Below are 24,497 nucleotides of genomic sequence, written 5' to 3' on the forward strand. Positions count from 1 at the left end.
TTTCATCTAACTAACTCTGTTCTCGAGAATCAGGACAGACAGCAGAGGGATTATAGGTCTACAATTTTTTCAAATTACAACCCAATTACAAGTAATCTTTTGTTTTCGAAGGAAAAAAAATCCAGACATCAAATCCTTGTGCTTATTAGGAATTTGAACAAAATTCATTACTTATGCAATATTCATTCACTACACAATGTGTATTCAAGAATAAAGTAAATAGAATTACAGGATATTAAAATATTGAAAAAATGGGAAAAACCTTTTTTTTTTTTTTATTCATTTATGGTGAAATGTAACTACTGTTTTTCAGACAATTCATATAAATAAACATATCTTATAACAAAAAGTTGATCTTAGTTTCAATACTTTCTTCAATTCTCTGATCCAAAAAGTATTGATAAAAATCTAAATGAAATGCTTGTACATATAAACATACCATTAATTTTTTGCAGAGGTGCATGTTTATAACAGAGTTTACTGTTATTAATTTATCAGCATTATAAGCCTGTATCATATATAATAAATATAATCTGTAAGAGTGTAACAGAATAAAAATTTATTTCAATTCAGGATGGTGTGAATATATCAGAAGAGAAGTTTTATCAAGGTGAAACATTATGAATTCCATTTTATTCTTACTCAAATTTTAGTAATACTATATAAGAATTGTACATAGATTTACTATTGCACAGTTTGAGTAAAATGAAAGAGATACTTACAACAGAGTAATTTAATATTAAAAATTTATAAAGAAATTATCAAATAAAGAAAGACAAATTTAATTCTGACAATTGTGCATGTTAGTATATTTCTATGATGATGCTTTCCAATTCATGATAGATATCATCATGACACATTATCCAATATTTTAAATTACACAATTTTTTACTCTTCCTCAAGTTTTCATCATTAAACCATTTTTTATGAAATCATTAATTTCTGCTTTTAAAACACATTTAAGCTTACAAATCCATTTTACAAGTTTACACTCCAAGTAAATTTATATTAAAAATGGTTAGAGGAGATGACAATCAAATGAAATTAATTTACAATAAAGTAACACAAATTAAAATGCTTAAAGAATAATTTAGCAAAGTGTAATTTTACATTAAACACCTGAAAATAATAATAAAAATTATGAGTGTAATAAGAAAACTTATACTTAAGATTTTAGTTTCCGAATGTTCTAATTACAAAATAAACTTTTCATGAAATATAAACATCAATGACAAAGTTCGACAAAATTAAGAAATATTTTCATATCATTAACTTATCATAGCCAGCATTTTAAATTATAGATCAGCATTTGAAGTTAAAGGGAAAAAAAGATAAATGTATTCTTAAATGGAAAATATCTTTTAAAAATATTATAGATATACATTTACCAGTTACCATTAAAAAATGAATTTGGTTACTATATAAATTCTGAAATTAAATTGAATGTATTCACTATCACATGTTTATTCTATATCGCTGTTATCTTATAAGTTCATTTGGTCCTAAAAACATAAAAACAAGAAAAAGATATTTTATACTTATAAATAATTTACAGTGAAATTGTGTTACTAATACAGTAATATTTAGTGAGAGCAAGATATCTGAATTAATTCTTTACTATTTAATTTACAATATGGAAGATATCTAAAAGTACTATTTAAATTTAAAAAAAATTTATAATAAACCAAAATATGATAGCGAGTAAGATAACATGATACATATGTACAGTTTTTAACTTTAAATTAAAAAAAATGTTAATCAGTCATATTCGTGACTACTCTCTCTCTTGGTCGTTGTAGTTATTGACTCTTCTGCATTATTGCCACGAGAGCGGGTCTTCACAACTCCTTCTGTTAATCCTGTTTGAGTGATTCTGAAAATAAAATTAATTCTATCTATAATTAACAGGTAGTAATAAAATGTCATCTCTGCAGTGGAAGACTTCTTCCTGTGATTGGACATGACAAAAAATGAAAACAGTCTTTTTTGTCATATGTATTTTTTAATATCCACTTAATGGTTAGAGGCTAACTAGCATTTAACAGATATCAATTAGATACTTAAATGACTAATTAATTTTAAAAATATGATTTTATAGATGTAATTAAAATGAATAGTTTCTATGCTTTTTCTTGCATCATAAATTAACAACTTTGTATCTGTCTTATGTATCTGTGGTAGAAATACCTAAAATCAAAACTAATGCACACTACACTTGCTGTGTGTACTGTAAATTTAGTGTAAGTAAAGTTTTTTGCTAAGGTTGCACACACACACATTTTCATATAATAAGTCATCAAAGTTAACAATAGGTTACTGTATGTTTAAACTAAAAATATATGAACTGTGTCACAAAAAAATCAGTGTTTCTCAAAATTTAAAAATCCAGTAATGAGTTGCTCCAGTAACACTTTCCCAGCAATATTTAAAAGTTTGATGGTGTCATCTGTTATGATATTTTATTAAAAAGAAACATTTATATATTTAACTATTATAAAATAGCAAAAAGCTTAATTTTGAGGGTAGGGATGGGTTTTATCAAAAATTATAAATGCTAATAACGACTAAAATCATCATTAAGTCTCACCCTACTCAAGATATGACACAACCTCTATCTCCCCATCCCCTCAACCTTTAACCACTAAAATTTAATAGCACCAATTTTCCAATACACAAACCTTCCTGCAAAATTTCAAAATATTTTGACAAAAAGCATACGAGTTATTAAGCTTTGAAAAGGGTGAACAAAATTGTACCTCCTACAAACATACACTAACATACATACATACCGAAAAAAAACTCAAATTTATTTTGCATTTTTTGACATTTCAAGGTCCCAGGTCCAAAAATGTAAAAAATATTTGGGGGTCATTTTTTCACTAATCTCTATACTTTCCCTTTGTCATACAGTAGAGCCCCACTAATCTGAACATGTGGAAAGGAAATTTTCTCTAACAAGCGGTCCAGGTAGGGGTGTTCGCCTTTCTCTTTCCTGAGTGAAACACGTGAATAAGGCTTCACCAAGCTTGTCAAACGTTGAGAGCCTTGCTGTTTGTTGATTTTCAACTGATTTTTCTGAAGTTGAGACACAAAACTGTTTTATCTTTATACAGTTTTTTCCTCCCAGTCGGTTATTGTGGCCTTGCCCACTCCAAACTCTACTGCCAATTTCATTGCACTTTTACCCTTGTCCAGCCTTTTCGAAATGTCCAACTTATCTTTCAATGTACTGTACATGTTGTGTGTTTTCATTTCGTGGCCATTGTAGCAGCAGACTAAAACTAAACTAAAATAACATAGAGTGAAGAGTACATTCAACATCCACAATTAAGCATGCTAACTTACACAGTTAGCATCACTCAACTGATTGGAATCCTGGACTGTGTATTAAAAACGTTTTTTACAGTTAAAATAATTTTAAGGTAAACAATGAAGGCAGGCTGCTATTTCAAAATTACAAAACTTGTTTTTGTTAACTGTTTGTGCCCTCTACTAAGTATAAGTCAGATAAAATAAAGGGTGGGGCATTCATGTCATGATGTCTGATGATGGTGTTGGATCTATATAAATCAGACCTATTTTACTACTTGCTTCTGCATTACAGTGGAACCTCACTTAATGAGCATAATTTGTTCCAGAATGTTACTCGTAAAGTGAAACACTCGTTAAACAAAACAATTTTTCCCATATAAATTAATGTAAAACATAATAATGCACAACAAACTGCATTTCGTGCCGAAAAAAAATACTAAAATATTTTATGTATAACGTTTATTCAAAGAAAATTATACAATATACATTGTTAAGGAGCACAAATCATCTTCATCCTTTCTTCTGGCATGGAATGAACCAACCTGGAATGTGAATTTGATTTGCAGGAAAAAAAAAACCAAAATACAGTACTTTCTAATATTTAATTATAGCATTTACAAAGCCCAAGAATTTGGCATATTGTTTGGCATGTTTATTATATAACAGGCTATGGCTGTTGATGTTTATATGTAATATGTCTGAACACAAACTGACGTAGAATCCAGGACTTCCCCTCTCATCACCACTTGTTATGCAAAACGTCGCTCATTAAGCTGGTTATTTTTTTATAATTTGCTTTGCTCATTATGCGAATTACTTGTTATGAGAGATGCTCGTTAATCAAGGTTCCGGTGTATTTCAATTATTCGGCTAAGCCAAAAATCTGCTAATCTGAACAGGGCTCAGTCTCAACTGGTTTGGACTAGAGGGACTGACTCTACTGTATATAACAGTCGGAAAAGTAAAAAAATAAATTTACTAAAACTAGCTTTTTAGCCAGATATTTGTTATCATTATAATCATATAATAGTAAATAGCATGTGAATCAAAGTACAAAAAAAATTTAAGAAAAATATGTAAAAACATTTAATATATATTTTATATTTCCATAACATATTTTTGATTATTTGTATCCTCTTTATTAGAAAGAAGCAATCCTCTTGAAACAAATAAATATTTACTGTATATTGAAAAATTGATAACATGTAATAAACATGTGAGGCCATGTTGATAACATACACACATTAATATAAAGATTTATAAACATAGTGAGAAAGGGAATACTTATTAGAAAAGTTATTTTACAACAGTATGCAATTATAAAATATCCATGTAAAAAGTTGTGTATGTATTTATTCTTTTTTTATGAAAAAGAAAAGGTCTGTTTATTAATAAATACATTTTACAATATATAAAAATTTCAAAAATATTGAGAAAAAAACAAATAAGTATCTAAACAAATTATATAAATCAATAATGATTATTAAGATTAAATTTTTTATGACATATATTAATATATACTATAATTTTAACAGTCTTTTTACATATTTAAAAATTTCATAACTTACACTTCATCCATTTGTATTTCATAATCATTTTGAGAAAGACGGAAGTAAGGATTACTGGTTGTTGGTCGAAAGTTATATCCAGTGAGAACAAAGAAAATTAATGTGGCAACTTCACGGAAAAGTTCATCTAGCCATTCGTATTGAAAAGGCACTGTAATCTACAGTAAAAACATTTATGAATATTTTACATACTTTTTATTACTTAATAAATGTCAGTAGATGACCCATCATATAAAAATTATTCCTTTAATAATCATAACAGTAAATTAATAAACATAAGTACTATAAACATAATAATCATGTTAAATATAAACCTTAATTTTAATATAGTTTTGCCTCTTTCTAATGAATTTAAAAACATCTGAAAAAATGAAACTGTCAGACCAAATATCTTCAGTAGTTAATTCAATAATTAATAAATCTTTTATTAATTTTAAAAATATAGTAGAAATATTTTACCAATTTATAATATACAAAAAACTGAAATAAACATGTTCACAGGTTCTTTATTATTTAAAAAGATTAATCAACATATCATAATTTTTTAATTATAATAAAATTGTGTGTAAAATAATAATCTAATTATAGAACAAAAAATAAAATAAATCATCATACAGTTGTTTTCATTATTAAATATGGTATTTATATAAAATTTTGTTCTTGTAAATAATAAATTCCATTAAATATAAAAACATTAAAATTTGCATTTTACATAATAGTTTACTGACTATGTCTCAAGGGCTTTTGGAAAAATCATCAAAGTAGATAAATTGCAATACTTCAGATTTACAATGCACCCTACTTTTAAAGACAATTACCTTATATGCTACCAAACATATTTTGCAATACTTTTTGTAACAATACAACAATTAATCAAAAATATAATCTATTTAATATTTTGCCAATTTTATTCAAACAGATGATTTCAATTCTGAATTATGATGAGATCATCATATTCATATTTAAAATATATGACAATGATCTTGAACAATGAAGATGAGCAAAAAATATTTTCATAAGGGGCCATCCATAAATTACATAAGGGGTTTTGGGATGGGTGGGAGAGTCAAGGATTTCTTACGACTTGGGTAGGGAGGTAATAAATCTCATCTTACATAATATTCTTATTTTTTGATCTCGTTGAGTGGTGGAGTTTTGAATTTGGCTTTAATTTGGTGGTTTTAATTAAGAATGCTCGTTGTACTAATGCCATCTCGTATGACGTGATAGAATAATAACACTAGCAGACTCATTATCTACACATTTTTTATCATGGAAGAAAAGCTGTGTGGTGATTTCTCTTTCTTTTTTTATATTTTATTAGAATAAGTGCACCACTCCTATGAGTGTATAACACTAAGAATACATAAACCAAAATACATAATACAAAGTAAACATAAAATCAGTATTCAGCTTTTTGTGAAAACTAAAATGCAAAACTAGATATTACAAATTATAAATAGTCTTTTCTTCCATGTTTTTGAACATAATTGTAAAAAGCATCAAACAGTGGTTTCTGAACAAGCTTATCAAGTGGACACAGCTACCTGAAACCAAGCGTAAAGATTTCTAATTTCAGAATAAGTCTATGTTGATCATAAATTGGACAATGATAGATCATATTGTCGATGGTGTCTAGGTTTTCTTTAAAGCAAAAGCAAGAGGAACTTTCTGCCCGGTTATACATTGCCAGGTAGCTTCTAAAATTACCATGCTCAGTAAGAAGTTGAGCAGTAGCAAACGTTAAGTCTTTAAATGGTGATGAGAACCTGCATTCAACACTAGGAAAATATAGTCTTGTTATTCTACCATTTTACTGCTCAACCATTGTTGATTCCACTTTTGCATAGCATTGTCATGAATATAATTTTTAAGGCTTGCTACCTGGGAGAGGAATGTGAGTGTAGTTCAAGTCAGTGTCCTTTGCAGCTGACTTAGCCTCAAAGTCAGCTTTTTCATTTTCTTGTATGCCAGTATGGCCAGGAATAAATATAAAAATTATCTTCGAAGTATCAAACACAAATTTGTGTTAATAACAACCACTTGGCTTTTTTCCACCTTTATTTAGTTGAAATCAAATCAATCATATCAAATCAAAATCAAAAATTATCTTATTTACAAGATTTTTAATATGGTGCTGAATATATGTGATTTTATTGCTATTGCAATTGGGATTTAATAGAGCTTTTAGGACAGACAGAATCACTGTAAAGGTTGAAAGACAGAGTTTTGTTTGGTAGTGAGTGGCCCACTGAACAGCTTGGTAGTCAGCATCTTCTTCAGCTTGATAGATGAAGGTATGTGGGGGTATCTGTATCTTCTAACATATTTTGGGCAAAATATGTCAGTTTGGAAGATGATACTTGAACCAATATGAAGGAGCTTTTAGACCCATCTGTGTAGATATTAAAGTCTGCATGGTTATCCATGGAGGAAGCAGATGACAGCAAATATACTTTGGGGATAACCTTGTTTACAGGGTGATGATCAGAGATAGTAGGGTATTTGCAATGTGGTAGCATATGTACAGCCATAGATAGGAGTAGAGACTGTTGTTGAGCCTTGATGTTAGTAGTTCTGATGTAGTAGTTTAGAATTTTTTCTACAATACATAGTGGCAAAGGAAGGAGCTCCACTTGTATCAGAGAGGCATTAGTAGAAACAGTTCTGCAGTACTTTTGAAATTCTGATGGCAAACTGTCTTTGAAGAGAGTGGGTCACGTAAAGTAGCATTGGTTGTATTACACAATTATATAGAGTTTTACAAGCTTTATGATTTAGTCCTCAGGTGCACCTAGCACATTTTAGCAGCATGTAGTTTATTTTCTTGGCCTTAGCCAAGATGTAATTAATATGGCAATGGAATGTGGTTTCTATACTCTTGTGTTTTATTTTGTATGACGTTTCTGTTTACATGTGCACTAGCTAGCCAATCTGTCAAAGTTTTGTGCGTCCATTTGTGAAAATTAAAATTAATATAAAAATGAATATTATAATGTTGATTAATGATAATAATAATAATAATAAAAAGATTGTTAATAATTAAAAAATAGTTGTTCTTCTTCTAGTTCTCAAAATTCTTAAAATAAATTGTTCATTCGAATTCATTAAATTTTTATATTTTTAAATTTGTTCACATAAAGTCTTTTATAAATAATAGTACGTATTAATTAACTAATTAATAATTATATATTTTGGACCGTAAGGTTTTTAGGGTTTCGTAAAAAAAATTTTTTTGTTAAAATCTTTCCATAAAATCATGCTTAAATTTTACGTAAGATAGGGAAGGGGAGGGAATCATAAAAAATAATACGTTTTCTTACACAGGGGTGGGTGGAGGTCTCGAATGGCCAAAATTGTCCTTACGTAATTTATGGACAGCCCCTAAATGGAGTGTCTTAGTGTAAGAATAATGTTTTCAACTTTAAAAATTATTATTAGTATATTCAATTTTATTAACTACCATACTATTACAAACCATTACTGACACCCTATACTACGTAGAAAATTATTTCTAATATTTCTTTATTGCTAAATTTAAAGTTATAAAATGAAAATGAATTTAGAACAACAAACCTGTAACCATTAATTAAATGGTTACAGTTATGTTATTGTGATAGTGCAGTTACAAAAAGGATTAAGAATGAGTTTAGATATAAAACAGACAATAAACATTAATTATCATAAATGATTTTATTGGTGGTGATAATTTTACCACCACCAAAACCAACAGAGAGCATCACCATGTGATAACTCAAAATTTTTGTTTTGTCAATTACATGTCCATACAAGTAATTCCAACTATGATTCCCTGGCCAATTATGACATTATTCCCTGACTTATTAATGTCTCTGCATTTCCCCTTTCCACTACGTAATATTCAGCCAAGTCTATTTAAGCCCATCTTGAACTCAGTTATATAATTTTTTTTATTAAAAAAACACTTTATTCACTTACAAAAAACAAAAAGTTCATGTAAAATCAATTACATAATTAGTTATGTCATTTCTACATAATATAAAAAATTATTTAATTTAAATTAATTCATAAATTTTATTTAAATAAGAAAAAGATTTGCATTGCGTCATAAAATCAAATTTTCTTAAAGTGAAGAAGCAGTAAATTCAAAATAATTTAAACAGAAGAAATGCTGGCTCTCACTTAGCATGATCATATTGCCGTCACCCGATGATTCATAGAGCAATGCAATCATTGTTCTATATACCTTCACACTTCGTGCAAAATGGAAGACAATTTGCAATGAAGTACAGGTATTTTTTAAGATGGCAGCAATAACTTTCAACTTTAAATTTAAAAATATAAATCTTTAAAAAATTAAATACATAATAAAATAATCTAATATTTGCTATTTTTTGCATCTGTTCGAAATTTCCACACCACATCGTACGTAGTGCTAAGGATGATGGGTAAAAATATGATGGCATGCAACATCCATAATTCCAAGTGTACATGACAATTGTCTGCAACAGAATCACTACACAAAAATATACATTGTCCCACTTTGTCACTAAAGTACTCAAATGCAGTTCTAACTGAAAGGCAATTTTACTGCACATGAGCAGTGACTAAGGCAACTGAATCACTTCAGAATCATGCAAAGTAGCCATGGTCCAGTACAGATCCATTCAAAATCTACATTTCTTCCCCATCCCTCCCTGAAATTTATAGTGGGAGCAGCAGAATTTTGGCAGGAAAGCGGGTCATTGTCAATGGTGTTTCTGAAGACCTGATTTTTAACTCTATGGCAATTTTTTGGTATTCTTGTCAAATTCCACGAGCCATCCAAAGACAAAAATTTGCAGTTAGAGAAAAGACATATAACAAATCATCAATCAGTCAATATTGGCAGGATTATTATCTCCACATACTGTATTGGCCTGCAGCGAAGAATACAATGAATATAAATACATAAATTGCATGAGGTCCAACATGCAGTTCAAAATGTCCTTTACATAGTATCGTTAAACTGACTGACAGTTCTTTGTCTCCCCCCACAGCATCAACTAACTGCATGGGTTAATCAAACTTTGTGCAGGTCAAAAACAATGGGAGTTGTGTACAATCGCAATCATTTTAAAGTGTGAATCCATCTTGGTGTTATTAGAGAAAGGATAAGATGTAAACGAATAGTCTTGGTGGTAATCACATTCCAAGTCAATATCTATCGGTTCAGGTGGAGGTGCACTCAAAATATTTGGATTGGAGTCGATGCACTTGGTTTTCTTACACTCTCTATACAATCTGCACCATTGAGCATTAGTCATTCTGGGCTTTTCTGATTCCTTTTCAATTTTTCCACAGCATCAACTAACTGCATGGGTTAATCAAACTTTGTGCAGGTCAAAAACAATGGGAGGTTGTGTACAATCACAATCATTTTAAAGTGTGAATCCATCTTTGTGTTATTAGAGGAAGGATAAGATGTAAACGAATAGTCTTGGTGGTAATCACATTCCAAGTCAATATCTATTGCACCAAGATGATGTGAACCGATAGATATTGACTGTGGTAATGACATTCTGTGATTACCACCAGTCAATATCTATTGGTTCAGGTGGAGGTGCACTCAAAATATTTGGATTGGAGTCGATGCGCTTGGTTTTCTTACACTCTCTATACAATCTGCATCATTGAGCATTAGTCATTCTGGGCTTTTCTGATTCCTTTTCAATTTTTCCTTCCAATGATATATGTTTCTTACATTTCTGTTTGTATTTCCTTTGCAATTTCTTCAACATTATAAAAATTTTATTTGACTCACACACTTATTGGCTTATAATTTTACAAATTCTATTTTGTTGGTTATTATTGCTAAATAATATTGTAGATCATGTCATTCTGTACAAATCAACACCGATTTTGACATCCTATCTCTTTGCCATCTGAAGGTTTACTGTCCAAATGCCACATCATGTCGGCATTTTCAGTGTTCATGCACAACCGCTACCCCTCCTGCACAAAGCTGCACACCCCATTACTCACCATTTTAAATACAAATGTAAACCTTCTATCCAACAAAATTTAAATCATTAAATCATCATTTATAGTTTACAGATATAAGCACGACAAATTCTTGCCATTTGTTTGGTCACTTCAGTTTTTGTAGACCTCCCTTTACCAAACCAAAGATGATTAAAGATGTGTTCTGATCAAAAACAGCAAGAGCAACAGATGAATTTTGCAGTATTTCCCTGACTTTTTCTGCTAAAAAATCTTATTCTTTGACTTTCCAGGTCTGTATGGACCTTGCAACTGTGTCCTAAAGCACAAATTTGGCATATAAAAAGCAATTTAGGGTTATTGAAGTATCATATATAAAAGAGATGAGTTGTGTAAAAAGTCAAAGACAACCTTGCATCTAGAAAATTGTTTTATGAAGAAAGTGGCTTTGCATTTTTTAAGGATTTAAATAGAATTGTAAAATTTTATTTCATCCAATTATAATTAAATCTGATTACATAATTTATCAAATTAAGATAATAAAGATTTATTGAGCTTAAAGATAAAATTAATTTATTGAAACTATTCACTTAATAAAACAGTTATTATTTTGTTTAAGATTTTTTTATGAACAAACATAACAATTACTGAGAAAAATAAACTGCATACTTAAAACCTTATTTTTCAGTTACTTTTGATAATTAATGTTATTATTTTATAATTAAAGCAAAAATCAATATTATTTTTGGTATTTGCACTTTTATAAAAAAATAAAATTATTATAATATAAGAAACAGAACTTCTAACTTCAAAAAAATGTTAAAGAGATTAAAAATAGGCTGATTTCTATATAAATAGACTACTTAATTATAGTTTAAAAAAAATAAACAAGTTAAACAATTGTTAAGAATTTATTTTAAATAGTTATTAGATATTGAAAATTACAAAATCAATTATATAATGAAAATATGAAGAGTTTGAAAAGTTCCAATTATGCAGACAGTCAGCATGGATGAAAAAAAAATATATTAAGTTTTATCAGTACATTGTCCTAGATGTTAAGAATGAATCATCCGACATATTATATTTCAAAATTTATCAAACACTTGCAATCACATCAGAAAATGACAATCAAAAATCTTCACTCTTGAGAGATAAGGTCAGTGTTTTTAGACTTAATTCTTAAATCACAGGACAATAATAAATGTAAATGAAGTCACAAGATCTTGAAAAAATTACAATAGACTATTCAAAGCAAATAATGCCTACAGAGTTTACTTCATAACAATTCATGACCACATATTGCTGCTCAAATAAGCCCTTTGCTAGACAATTCTAAATAAAAATATTTCATCAACCAACTTTTAGTCTTAACCTAGTGCCAAATTCCCTGTGTTTCTGCACTTTTAGCGGGAATAGAGCAAAGAAAAGATGATTAACCATGCAAGCTTAGTCAAGTATTTTACAGAAAACTTCTTTGATGAAGGGATAAAAAGATTTGTATAATGATACAAAAAGTTTATCAATCTTGAGGTGAAAACATTGAAAACTAGGTAAATACATGAGCAAACTTTGATAATAAAAGAATGCCCAAAATGTTTTTTTGTCTTTTGTAGTCAAATTGGAATAGCCTTATTTCCCAAACAACCCTCATAAATATGTAATTATAAAAAGTAAAATTTACTTATTATTATATATTTAAAAAAATTACCTTTAAAAGATACACAATAATTCTTGTGAAATATATATAGCATACAATCTGAAAAAAATTATTTGTTTTAATAAAAAGAATTTTATTTCTACAAAGTTACAATTATTAATGTATTTATTCCTAAAATTTATCAGTAAAACAATATTTTATAAATAATAATAACTAAGTTGTAGAGAATAATGAAAATATTCAATATATGAATAAGTTTTTGGTAATTTTTCATATTTCTTTCTTACACAGGACATTTTATATAAAGTCTCCATCTATTTCAGTTAAAAAACAATTTTGAAATATTATAGAATCCCATCAATGTGTAACAATATACAATATTAATAACTAAACCCAGATTTATATGCTACATCATGTTTTCTTGCTATGCTGGAAAGTCAATCTTTGATATTTGACTTCTCTGTCAATTTCTGAAACAAATTATGCTAATTTTATGTAACATATTTTACTGTTACTGCATATTTCTCAATATTTCATCACATTAATCATATTTCTCACTTTTTCTGGCATGTCAACAACTACTAATCACTTAGAAAGAAAGAGAGGTCTGTGTATAAGGTTAACAGAGAGCAATGAAAACATTTTGTCAACAGGAAAGCTTTTACTAAAACAGATAAAGTAATTTTATATTGCTTCTAAATAGAATCTGCAGGTAAACCATGATGTCTGGATAGCCTTCTCTCCCTTAATTCTTTGTTCCAGATTGGGATTACAAACTTTTTCATATCCAAATTTCAGATAATGGAAATGAAGATTTATTTGTAGGAAATAGTAGTAATCAAGTATTTTCTCACAAAAGCCTTCTTAAAAGAAAAAGCTATTTTTCAAGATTTTAGAATCTGTTTAGAATTTTTCAGGGCCTAACATTAATATATCAGGGACAGACTATCCCTCAAAATATTTCTGGAATTTTTCAACCCATCAAGATTCATTCCTCAAAGCTGTAGGTTGATATCTTAACTGCTTGGCCATACTTTTATTAGGTATAGTAATGCATGCTATGGAACATCATAATGAAAAGCAAAATATGAAGTATGCCTACTCCAAATATACAAGTAATTGTCAACTGCAAATTCAAAACAATCACACTTTTTCTAAAATACAAATAATTTTTCACTTATTCTAGAATTTCCATAAGCTATTTCAAGGGTTTTTGTAACACATATCAAGGTGTTAATGATAACATTGTATTTCTTTTCTTGAATATTCAATGACATTAATTAACAGTCTAAAAGAAATTTTCAAATCTTACAGGCACCACTTGCTGAATAAATTCAAACCAAACTGTTCCAGAATATGCAGTAAGTGTTATCATGAAAGAACCACACTTATCACTTTGTGTCATACCACATAAAATCAGGCAAGTCAATTTCGATTGTCTATAAAATTTTGACATTTATTTATTAAGTATTTAAGAATAAGTTATGCAAATATACTGTATCATTTTTGTAATTGAATTTGAATTATTTATTATTTCTCTGAAATACAAAGACTTAATCTTTTAACTAAATGAACATTAATTTAATACACAAGCACTAATAATACCCTATTCTTTAATATCAAACTCTTAACAAAAATGTTTTTTATTTAAACAGTATTTGTTTGAGTATGTAACAAAAATTTAAATTCAGAAATTGAATAAATAGTAGTTTTAATTGAAATGAAATAAATATACAGTATTAGCCCATATCCTGTTTTCTGTTTTGGGCATCTTTATTCTGAAAATTAATCTCTCCTATTTAATGTCATATTCTTCTGTAGTGTCTTCCACATGGACATACTAATTACTTATATAGTCATTTGAGAAATGTATGTTATATTTAAAGCTATCCAAAATATACTTGTGTTATATTCTTAGTTATCAATGTTTTATTGTAGCCTTATATTACTTTTCAATTACGACATTCTACCAAACAAGAATTTATATGGAGAGACTTTTCCCTGAACTTTCTCATGCTAACATTTTTAGAATTATGTTAATTCCAACCATGTTTGCATATAAAACATCTGACTCCTTAAAAATAAGATTTCATTTCACTTTTATATATTACATCTCTATAAAAGGTAACTTCAAAACACAATTTTTTAACATTGCTAATTTTATTTTAATTATTATGCTTTAATCTTTTCTATGGCTGAAAAATTTGAAATTAATTCATACATAAAGCCAAATCAATTTACTGTTTAATTCTTTTACACTATAATAAATGTAATGTACATTATTATTTGAAATAAGTAATTTAAACACTTCTAATTCAACATATTTAATTAACAATGTAAGTCGATTCTTACCATTACATAAAAATGTCGGAAGAGTTTTAGTTTTTCTAAATTGATGGCTGCTTTACCATCAGTTTGCGATGCTTCTTGTAAATGACGTATTGACCTAAAATGACAAACTTTTTATGAAATCTTAATATATAATTATGAAAATTTTCAATTTTATATGAAGTTTCATAATTTTCATTTGATAAAATTATTGATGTAATAAAATCTGTTTTAACTGCAGTTAAAGAAATCAATTAAACTAAACATATTTTTTCCTTCTTTAAGCATAAACCATGAATAATATTACTATTTAAACATACTTAACAGAGTCAAAAATAAACTAAACTTTTGAACATGCACATTAGAACATTTTCTTAGACATGACAGTATTTATTCAGCACACAATAAATATCTGTATTTGTCAGATTAATGCTATGATACTGTATTTTAAAGTATGTAGATATACATCAGCATCTCAACAGATCTAAGAGAAAGTTATGCTTGTGGCTTTTTGATGTGAAAGCCCTAGTGCATTGTGTTTGTTCCCAACAGTAGATCCAGTTATAAAGAGTACTATAGTGATACTCTTGATTGCCTCCATAATGCAGTAAGACAAAAATGGCCTTAACTCAGGCAAGTAAAAATGCCAGGTTCTCCATCACAACATCCTGACACATCACATGCTTCTAGTTAGCAAACCTGTTGCAAAACACCAGATACCTGTATTTTCATATCTTCCTTGCTCACTGGATCTCATTATCACACTTTAATGTTTCAAAATGAAAGCTCTATTGAAGAGTTGCAGATTCAAATCAGCAGAAGAAATAAAAAATACTGCAACAATTGCCCTCAAGTGGGTAACACAAAATGGGATGCAAAACTGCTTTAACAAATGGTATGTATTTTAAAGAAATATTTGGCTGTAGAAGGTTTTTCTTCTTTTGAATATGATCTATAAATATTTGTACTATTAACATAATGACAGTTATATTAAAAGTTTTGTTTATTTTTGACTATCATATATACATCATACATTCAATGAAAATAAGTTAAATAATTGCTGTGTATGTTACTTGTGTTGCATTAATACATCATTTGCTATAACCAGAAAATAAATACACAAATAGAACAATATTTCTATTCATATCTAAAGCAAACATGTTATTACTAAATTTATGATACATATTTAAATTTTTTATTTTTATTGAAGTTCAACAGTTTTAAATATTTGTAAAATTCATTTTAGAATATTTCTGAGATTATAAAAATTGTTTAGTCTTTAGTTTATGAAACTAGTAAAGATGAGAATGAAACTTGCTAATGTTTTCTTCATAAAATGCACAACTGCAACTAATATGCTGTTTTGCCTTACATGGTGTATTGGTTAATTTTAACAACTGGTTCACTAAAACCAAAGCCTAACATTGCGTGAAAATATATTTGCTGTAAATTTTACTGATTTACAATTTGGAATATAAAAATTTCAAACAATACTAAAATATTAATTTTTATTATAATAATCAGCTCACATGAACAGCTTCTACACACTGGATAAAAGCCAAGATTAGAAGAGACTTATTCTACTTATATTTTATCTCATTCTACCACTAATAAAATTTGATATAAGATTTATTTTTCTAAAATGGCATTTATATTGAGATAATGAAATATATTTCAGTAAAGAAGACATGTTGCATTACTTAAGACATAAAAAGTAATCTCTTTGCAATATCAAAATATATGCTCTTTACACAGATGATAGCCTCATGAGGAAACAATATTCATACAGCTAACTTTTCTAATATATTCAGTAATTAAATAAATCTCAACCTAAAATCAAATTAAAAAATAAATACCAAAGATAAACACTTAAGACAGTTTATAGATCATCACTTAATATACAGGGTGCAACCAGAGATATAACTAAAATTTTGTGGATGTATAAACATAGATTAATATTTTGTATGAAGTAACAAACTTCATATGAAATTAAAATATGCATATCTGGCAAGGTAGCTACATCATTTTTTAGCCTACAAAGAAGATGAAGAAATCTGTGCTTTGTTTGTGTGAAAATGGTCATCAACTACATAACCTAACATAACGTAAAATATGTTACTTCATATGAAATTTACATGAAATGTTTACCTATCTATCTATTTAATGAAGCTGTGTAACATTAAACTATTTTTTATTAAATAATTACTTCTGAACATGCAGTAGTTTTCAGAGGCATATGTGTTATTTTAATCATTTAAACAATATGAAATATTTCCAGAATAAATTAAATACAGTGACCTTTCACTTATACACCTCTTAAAAGACTCTGCTATGAGACATTTTATACTGTCCTGGAACCTGTGGGAGATAGTGTCTAAATTCTCTCATTTGAACAACTCTCAGTTTTACACCCTACAAATGTTTCAGACTAATGTATTTTTCCTTCACTTTACCTCTGTGATTGTCAATCACAAGAACACAGTGGGGTCACTTCGCCATAGGTCAAAACAGGTGGCCAGGAAAATAAGAAAGCAGAAAGAATTATCATACCCAACATATTATCTGTTTTGAGAAAGAATGGCTGATAGCTATACATTTAGCTAAAACAAGTGGTAATGTCATAACCCTTTAGCAATCAGTGTCCTGTATGTCCAGACTATTGTTGCATTCTCCTAAAGTAGTTGCCAGGTTTGTATTGACTATTAACTTTGGTATGAATTTTGTGTCAGGGCACAATTATTTAAATGCATATTTTTCAAATTTTGACAAATTGACAGAGTTAGATAGAATACATGTCAGGGAAGATCAATTTGTCAAAATTTGGCCAACAAAATTTTCGAAATCCCCATACCAGTTTCTACTCTATGGAGATTTTAACAAAGAAGAATACTGTGCTTTGGCCCCATAGTCCCACTTTTGCAGCAAAACTTGGATATGCACATTAATTTCTGGGTGGCATAGGTAGCAATGTTACCAGATTTAACTTTGCATTTTGAAATTTAAACAAAATAATGCTCTTAACTGTGTTAATCAATACTGAAAGGGTTAGTTATATATTTAACATTTTTCATTCAAGTTGGTCAATCTCTCTTTTGTACAACTTGATTTCACTTGTACTATCTTTATCATTGGTCTTTTTAAAAATCATATAATTGAGAGATCACTGTATATGTATAAAATATACTTAATCATGAAAGTTTTCAAATCAATAAGCAAGTAGACAAATAACATTAGCAATAGTAAAAAAAATAAAAATACAAACTCGTCATAATAAAATTTTAATCATTAATTGTGCTTAATCCACATGTTCACTTATTACAGCACCAATGACCAAATCTTTTTATTAAAATTTGTAAAAGCTATATATGATCACCAAGTTTAACTACTCAAGACATGTTTTAGTCTTGAGCAGATTTTCATTCTTTAATGCAAGTTATATATTATTTATTATATAAATTTCTTAATAAACTATGTTTAATAATCATCTCACTAATTTAATAATCAAAAAATTTACTAATTAACTAATTAATACCAAACAACTGGAAACAGGATTGCTCCACAACAGAGTAAATCTACTAGTATGAACACTTCTCTCCAGGTAGTATGTTGAGTTTCACCCTCTTCACTTTCTTCCATAATAATCTCAGCTACATTTGCTAAAACCTAGATTCAATAAAAATCAATGCACTTTATTAGAAAAATTTATTTTTAGATATAAACAGTCACAAAAGAAATTCTCTATAAATATTATAAATCATGATATTAACACCCAATACAAATCTCACTTCATGTTATAATGATAATAATGTAATAATACATTTTATTCAAAATTTATGAATTATTGATTCAATTATGGTGTTTGGTACTAAAATTTAAATTTTACAGCAATTAAAATTAAAAACTTTCCAACACATTGTAATTAGTTATTAAACTATGAAAATACTGGGCATTATATTATTGTAGTCAGTAAGTTATTAAAGATTGTACATTACTGTATACTATATGGTCATGAAATTTTCTGAGTTCATTCCCTGTAATAATAAATTGCTGTACTGTATATCCACATTCTCTTTACATCATCAGAGAAAACACCCTCCTAACTCTGACAACTTTCACCTGCTATTAGTTTTAGTTAACAGAGGGGATTTACTATGTAGTAAACTTATTTACTTTAACTAAAATTTATACAGATTAAATCAGCAAAATAAATAATATTTAACTTTTCATAGTTTGTTTATTTTACAAATGCTTATTTCTATCAAATCTATTGAAAAATTAATAAAACTTTTTAAATTCAAAGTAGTGGATCTAATATCACTATCATCAAATCACCATTATCATTCATACACTCATCTTGTTTATAATTTTCCAATATTCATAGTAAATTATTAAACAAATTTTGTAATTTTTTCGGTCATAATAAATTAAATAAAAGTTAACAAAATGTTAACCAAACAATAATGCTGAATTAACTTTTAGGCTAGAACCTGACTAATTCTCATAACAAATACAAAATAATTTAAACTTAGGACAGACAGCAAAGATAACATCAGATTATGTTGTATAAGATGGCATCATTTGATTATTTTTACAATTCAGGCTTGGTTGTCTATCTGTTTGTCTAACACAAACAGTTACTAAAAAATATCAATTTCAAATCTAATTCCTATATTTTTCTTTGTTAATTGAAATTGACAGAGACATAAGTAACAATTATATTGAACCATATCATGTATTGAAACAAACTTTAGCTCAAAATAAATTGTAACTTTACAGAATTTATAATTTCTTTTTGTATGTTCAAATATATTTGATTTTAACACCATATTTGGAATTCTTATGAGTAATTTAAATCCATAGTGTCTTGTAGCTTTAGAAGTTCTCTTATGGTTTGTTTCCTTTTTCTTTTTTTCTCAGGGAGATCAATAATCCATTTATATCAGATATTAAATTTTTGGGGGGTTTTAAAACATAAGTTTTAAAAATTAAATATATTTTCTTGTAAATTTTTAAAATTATTTTTAAACTTTCATAATGTTTAAGTCAGATTTTTATTTGAAAAATGTGTTTCATCTATATTACTAACACAAATATATTAAATTTAAAAAAATAAATATTCAAAATTTAACAAATATTGAATTATATTTGTTTGTTATTATCCATGAAACTCAAGATTACTTAATTAAGTCCTTAAAATTTAATACTCTAATTCACTTAATACTAAATTACACAAACCTGTAATGGAATGACAATCATAAAAATTTTCTTATCTTTGTCACTAAGAATATGCTTGATAAAAGCCCAACCAGTTCCAATCAATACAATTGTTATAAATAAAAGTGCTCCTTTCAAACTGAAAAATATTTAAAATACTTGTTTCTAACTCACTAATCATTCAATTTTACTACTATGTTTTTCAATTTACTTACAGATGTGTAATATAGTACAAGACAGCCCAAGCTTCCATTGGAGAACCGTCTTTTGCTATAAAATGATAATTTATCTGCAAAAGATCAAAATGATTGTTGTTAATAAATAAAATGTTCAAACGATTAATTATCTAAATCACAGTTTGTGTGTGTTGAAAATCTTAAATATTTCAATTATTTAATAAAAAAAAAAACCAATAAACCATACTTAAAAGGTTTATATCAAAAATAGTAAGAAGTAAATATATAATGTACAAGATATACAAATTATGCAATGATGAATTAATTGAAAATACAGTCAAACCTGTTTTTATGCGGTGGATAGGGACCGCATAAAAAAAAAAAAATCGCACGAAACTTCATTGGTGGCTATAAAAAATAGTTTTCGCAACACAATTAAAAATATATTTTTTTATGCAGTCAATAGGGACCACATAAAAAAAGTCTCCCATAGAAAATAACTCAAAACCGTACGAAATAGAATTTATTGACAACAGATGTCAGCACTTGACTGCATCGTCTCGTCTATCGTCTGTTTTACATATTTTTGTCCAGGTAGTGTTTTGTTGACTTAAAAAATAAATTATTTCATTTTTCGCATATTCATGCAATATTACTATAATAAGTTCATTTATGCTATAATAAGTTTATTTAGCTATAATAAGTCAACGTGAGACACGACAAATCGCACAAGACTAGTCGCCAACTATACCACACAAAAAAAAATCGCACAAAAAAAAGACCACATAAAAACAGGTTTGACTGTACTGTAAATATAATGAAGTTTCATTTGTATTCTTAAAAACTTATTAAAGAAAACAAATTAAAGTTTAATAAACTAAATACAATATCTACAAATGTCAATTACCATTACATATAACAATAAAACTTCATATTAATAAAATAGGTTTTTCAAAATAATTATTTTTCTTTTATTACATTCTTCCATATGTTTTTGATATAATTTCTTTATACACAAAAGTTATTTTTATTAAATATTAATAATAGAAGAATTTTTCAAAACTTGCCAAAAAGTTCATTTTTACTTTTCATTTAAACATAAAATTGTCTTAAAATCTTAAAACTTAACTTGTGCAAATACAATAAAATTTAAAAAATAATACTACTTACTCCATGAAAAACTAATGATAATGATTTCACAAAAACAAGCAAGCCCATTAAATAGTGGATTTTGAAAGATTCTTGCCTAAAATAAAGAAAAATAATTAGATTAAAAAATATACTGATTAATATTACTGATATTAGATTAATACATATACTGAGTGTTATAATTAAAGTACACCTATTCAACACTGTCTAGAATGGTATTTAGCAGTCCAAATGTAACTAAATTTGGCATCATAAAATTTCAAGGCATGCAGACATCATTTCCATAAAAAAAATTAGTTCAAAAACTTGCCACTAAAGTACTTTTGGCACTGCAAGCATCAAATATTTTATTTTTACAAGACACTTATGTTTTACAGAAATCTCAGCAAATTTACATGTTTTCAATAAACCACACATAAAACTGTTCTCAACCAAAAATCAGTCAAATCAATTGGTGAGCATCTCTTGGCCATCACTGAGAATGGTATGAATCCCTTGGGATTAGCTTCTTTAAAGAATGATCCAGGAATAAATGTGGTTGTGAATCCATGCCCAACTAACTTAGTAAACTTGCCATAATGGTCATATCTGGGCCAAACAAAACATGAATATTTTTCATGGCCCAGATATGAGTTACAGGTGTTCACTGTTCCACTGAGATGAAAATATACCTTGTTGTTCCAAGTCCAGGGTCAATTGGGTTTCCCTGTTTCTTGGCAAGCAACTGCTGGTTATGGCTATTCTTATAATAATACACCAACTTTCTCTCTCTATACTCTGCCATAAGTTACACCCAACTGCTATGACACTACACATGCTGAAGCTTGCAACATTATTCATTGATCAGTGTTCCCACTGTCAATTTTGTCATTTTTTATTTTTTGTGAGTTTAAAAAAAGAGTAATAACAATTTAAAATTGGTAACAAAAATGGCAATATGTGAACTGCCATGAAAAAACTGTGTTGTGTGTGTGTATGTCAGAATAGTGGCAGAAAAGGCCAAGAATGAGATTTCCCAGAATATATTTACTTTCATGTCATAATCCATTCATGTGAGATACTTATAATATACTAGTAATGAACATCAGGTCAACTACCTGATTTAAAAGTGTATGTAGATAATATAAAAAATCATAAACAAGCAGAGTGATTTAAAAAAATAATTACTAAACACTTTCTCCAAGTTAATCTATTTAGCTGTTTTTAAATGAATGTTCTTTCAAACAAATTATTAATTTCATTTGTAAAAGTAATTTTTTAATTAGTTAAAATTGTTAATTTGAGAAAGATATCTTTTTAGAATCGCTAAATTATTATAAGTTAACAATAAGATGTTTTATTATATAGAAGCAATTCATCCTGTTATTAATTCACAATCAGAATGCTACATGAATTTAAAAAGTATGAAAAAATAGTTTTATTTATTTATCATTCATTAATTAATAAATTCTACATCTTGTAATCTATTACAAAAAATATAAATTTATTAAGTTTATCCTTTAATAAATATCCTGAACTTATTAAAAAAACTAATAAACTAAATGAAAATCTAATTGAAAGTTAATTTTTTGTTACAAAATCAAAACTATTAAAATGAAAATTGAAAAATGATACCATTTAAATTACAATTATTTGTAATTTTCTAAACTGTTTTCATTTTATACTAGTTCAAGGTAACTCAATCTCAAACTGAAAGTGCAAACATTAATTTCACAATTTTCAGAAAGAGTTAAAATAGTTCAAAAAAATTTTTACTGTTGTTAGATACAAGCATTACAGATTGTTCCAAAATTCATATCATGTAACTAACACATTGTTTTTAAAATCTCAAAATGTTTTAAAATTTAAAAATGACAATTGATACATTCTACTAAGGGCTCAATCAGTCCTCATCAGCAGCCTATCCTTGGCATTTTGCAATGCTTTCTTCTATGATACATTTTATAATAATTCTTCACATACAAGGTGCATTCCATAAGTAATGTGACCAAATTCATAAAAAATTATTTATTGAACATATTCTTACAATTAGTCAAAAATCGTTGAAATAGCACCCTCCTGCGTTGATACACTTGTGAAGGCGGTGTTTCTAGGCCTGGAAGGCATTCTGGAAAGCCTTCTCTAGAATGTCCTTTAGAGCTGATGTAACATCAGCCTTGATGTTTTCAATCGTGTCCCAATGATTCCCTTTCATGACCCCTTTTAAGTGAGGAAACAAAAAAAAAGTCAGCGGAAGCCAGGTCGGGACTGTAGGGAGGCTGGGGAACCAATGAGGTGTGGGTCCTGGCCAGGAAATCGTTAACAACGAAGGTGCTGTGGCTTGGCACATTGTCATGATGAAGTTTCTATGCGTCCTTGATGTCACTTTGGCAGTGTGTGACCCTCCTTTTCAGTCTTTTGAGCACTTCCAAGTAGAAAGCTGCATTCACAGTGGTCCCAGCAGGTAAAAATTCATGGTGGATAATGCCTCTGATGTCAAAGAAGACAACGAGAATGATTCTGATCCTAGACTTGCTCATGTGCACCTTCTTGGGGTGGGGCAACTGGGGTGTGCCACTCCAAACTCTGCCTTTTTGTCTCAGGGTCATACTCAAAAAACCATGACTCATCACCAGTGATAACTGAGTTTAAAAAATTAAATTCATTTTTACACATTTCCAAGAGCTCTTGGCACCAGAGCACTCACATGTTCTTTTGTTCATCGGTCAACACTTTTGGGACCAGTTTGGCATACACTTTTTTCATGTTTAAATCTTCAGTCACAATGCAATAAACGGTTGTTTTCGTCATGTTTAGAGTGTCTGCTATCAATTGAAGGCTCAATCGTCGGTCAGAGTTCAAACAATCATGCACAGGCATCACATTTTCATCAATTCAAAAGGATGATGGACGTCCACTGCTGGGTTCATTGACCTCCTCTTGGCCATCCTTGAACGACTTGTGCCATCGAAAAACTTGTAATTTGGACAAGCAATCACTCCCAACAACCTGCTAAATTAATGTAAAGATTCCAGTGGCAGACTTCCCAAGTTTAACACAAAATTTGATAGCGTAACATTGCTTCACAAAATGATCCATTGCACTGTGTTACATTAACTCAAAATGGGGTTCACAAAAACGAATGTCCTC

At 28.3% G+C, this 24,497-nt stretch overlaps 1 protein-coding gene across 1 annotated transcript in view; it reads right to left on the reverse strand.

Annotated features, from left to right (window-relative positions):
* Window positions 1–611: 611 nt before the first annotated feature.
* The window catches only part of LOC136973271 (protein GPR107), a 61,292-nt gene continuing 37,406 nt past the window's right edge, over window positions 612–24,497 (reverse strand). Inside the window, exons 9-16 of the mRNA XM_067267982.1 lie at window positions 21,390–21,465; window positions 20,259–20,332; window positions 20,065–20,182; window positions 18,362–18,492; window positions 14,854–14,947; window positions 12,553–12,600; window positions 4,881–5,038; window positions 612–1,873 (exon numbers count right to left, since the gene is read on the reverse strand). Of these exons, the coding sequence (XP_067124083.1) occupies window positions 1,759–1,873; window positions 4,881–5,038; window positions 12,553–12,600; window positions 14,854–14,947; window positions 18,362–18,492; window positions 20,065–20,182; window positions 20,259–20,332; window positions 21,390–21,465 (814 nt within the window). The 3' untranslated portion in view covers window positions 612–1,758. The remainder of the gene's footprint in view (window positions 1,874–4,880; window positions 5,039–12,552; window positions 12,601–14,853; window positions 14,948–18,361; window positions 18,493–20,064; window positions 20,183–20,258; window positions 20,333–21,389; window positions 21,466–24,497) is intronic.

The sequence above is a fragment of the Centruroides vittatus genome, unplaced genomic scaffold, assembly GCF_030686945.1.
Source record: "Centruroides vittatus isolate TY-2023 unplaced genomic scaffold, ASM3068694v2 contig_3127, whole genome shotgun sequence".
In the NCBI taxonomy this organism is placed as follows: domain Eukaryota; kingdom Metazoa; phylum Arthropoda; class Arachnida; order Scorpiones; family Buthidae; genus Centruroides; species Centruroides vittatus.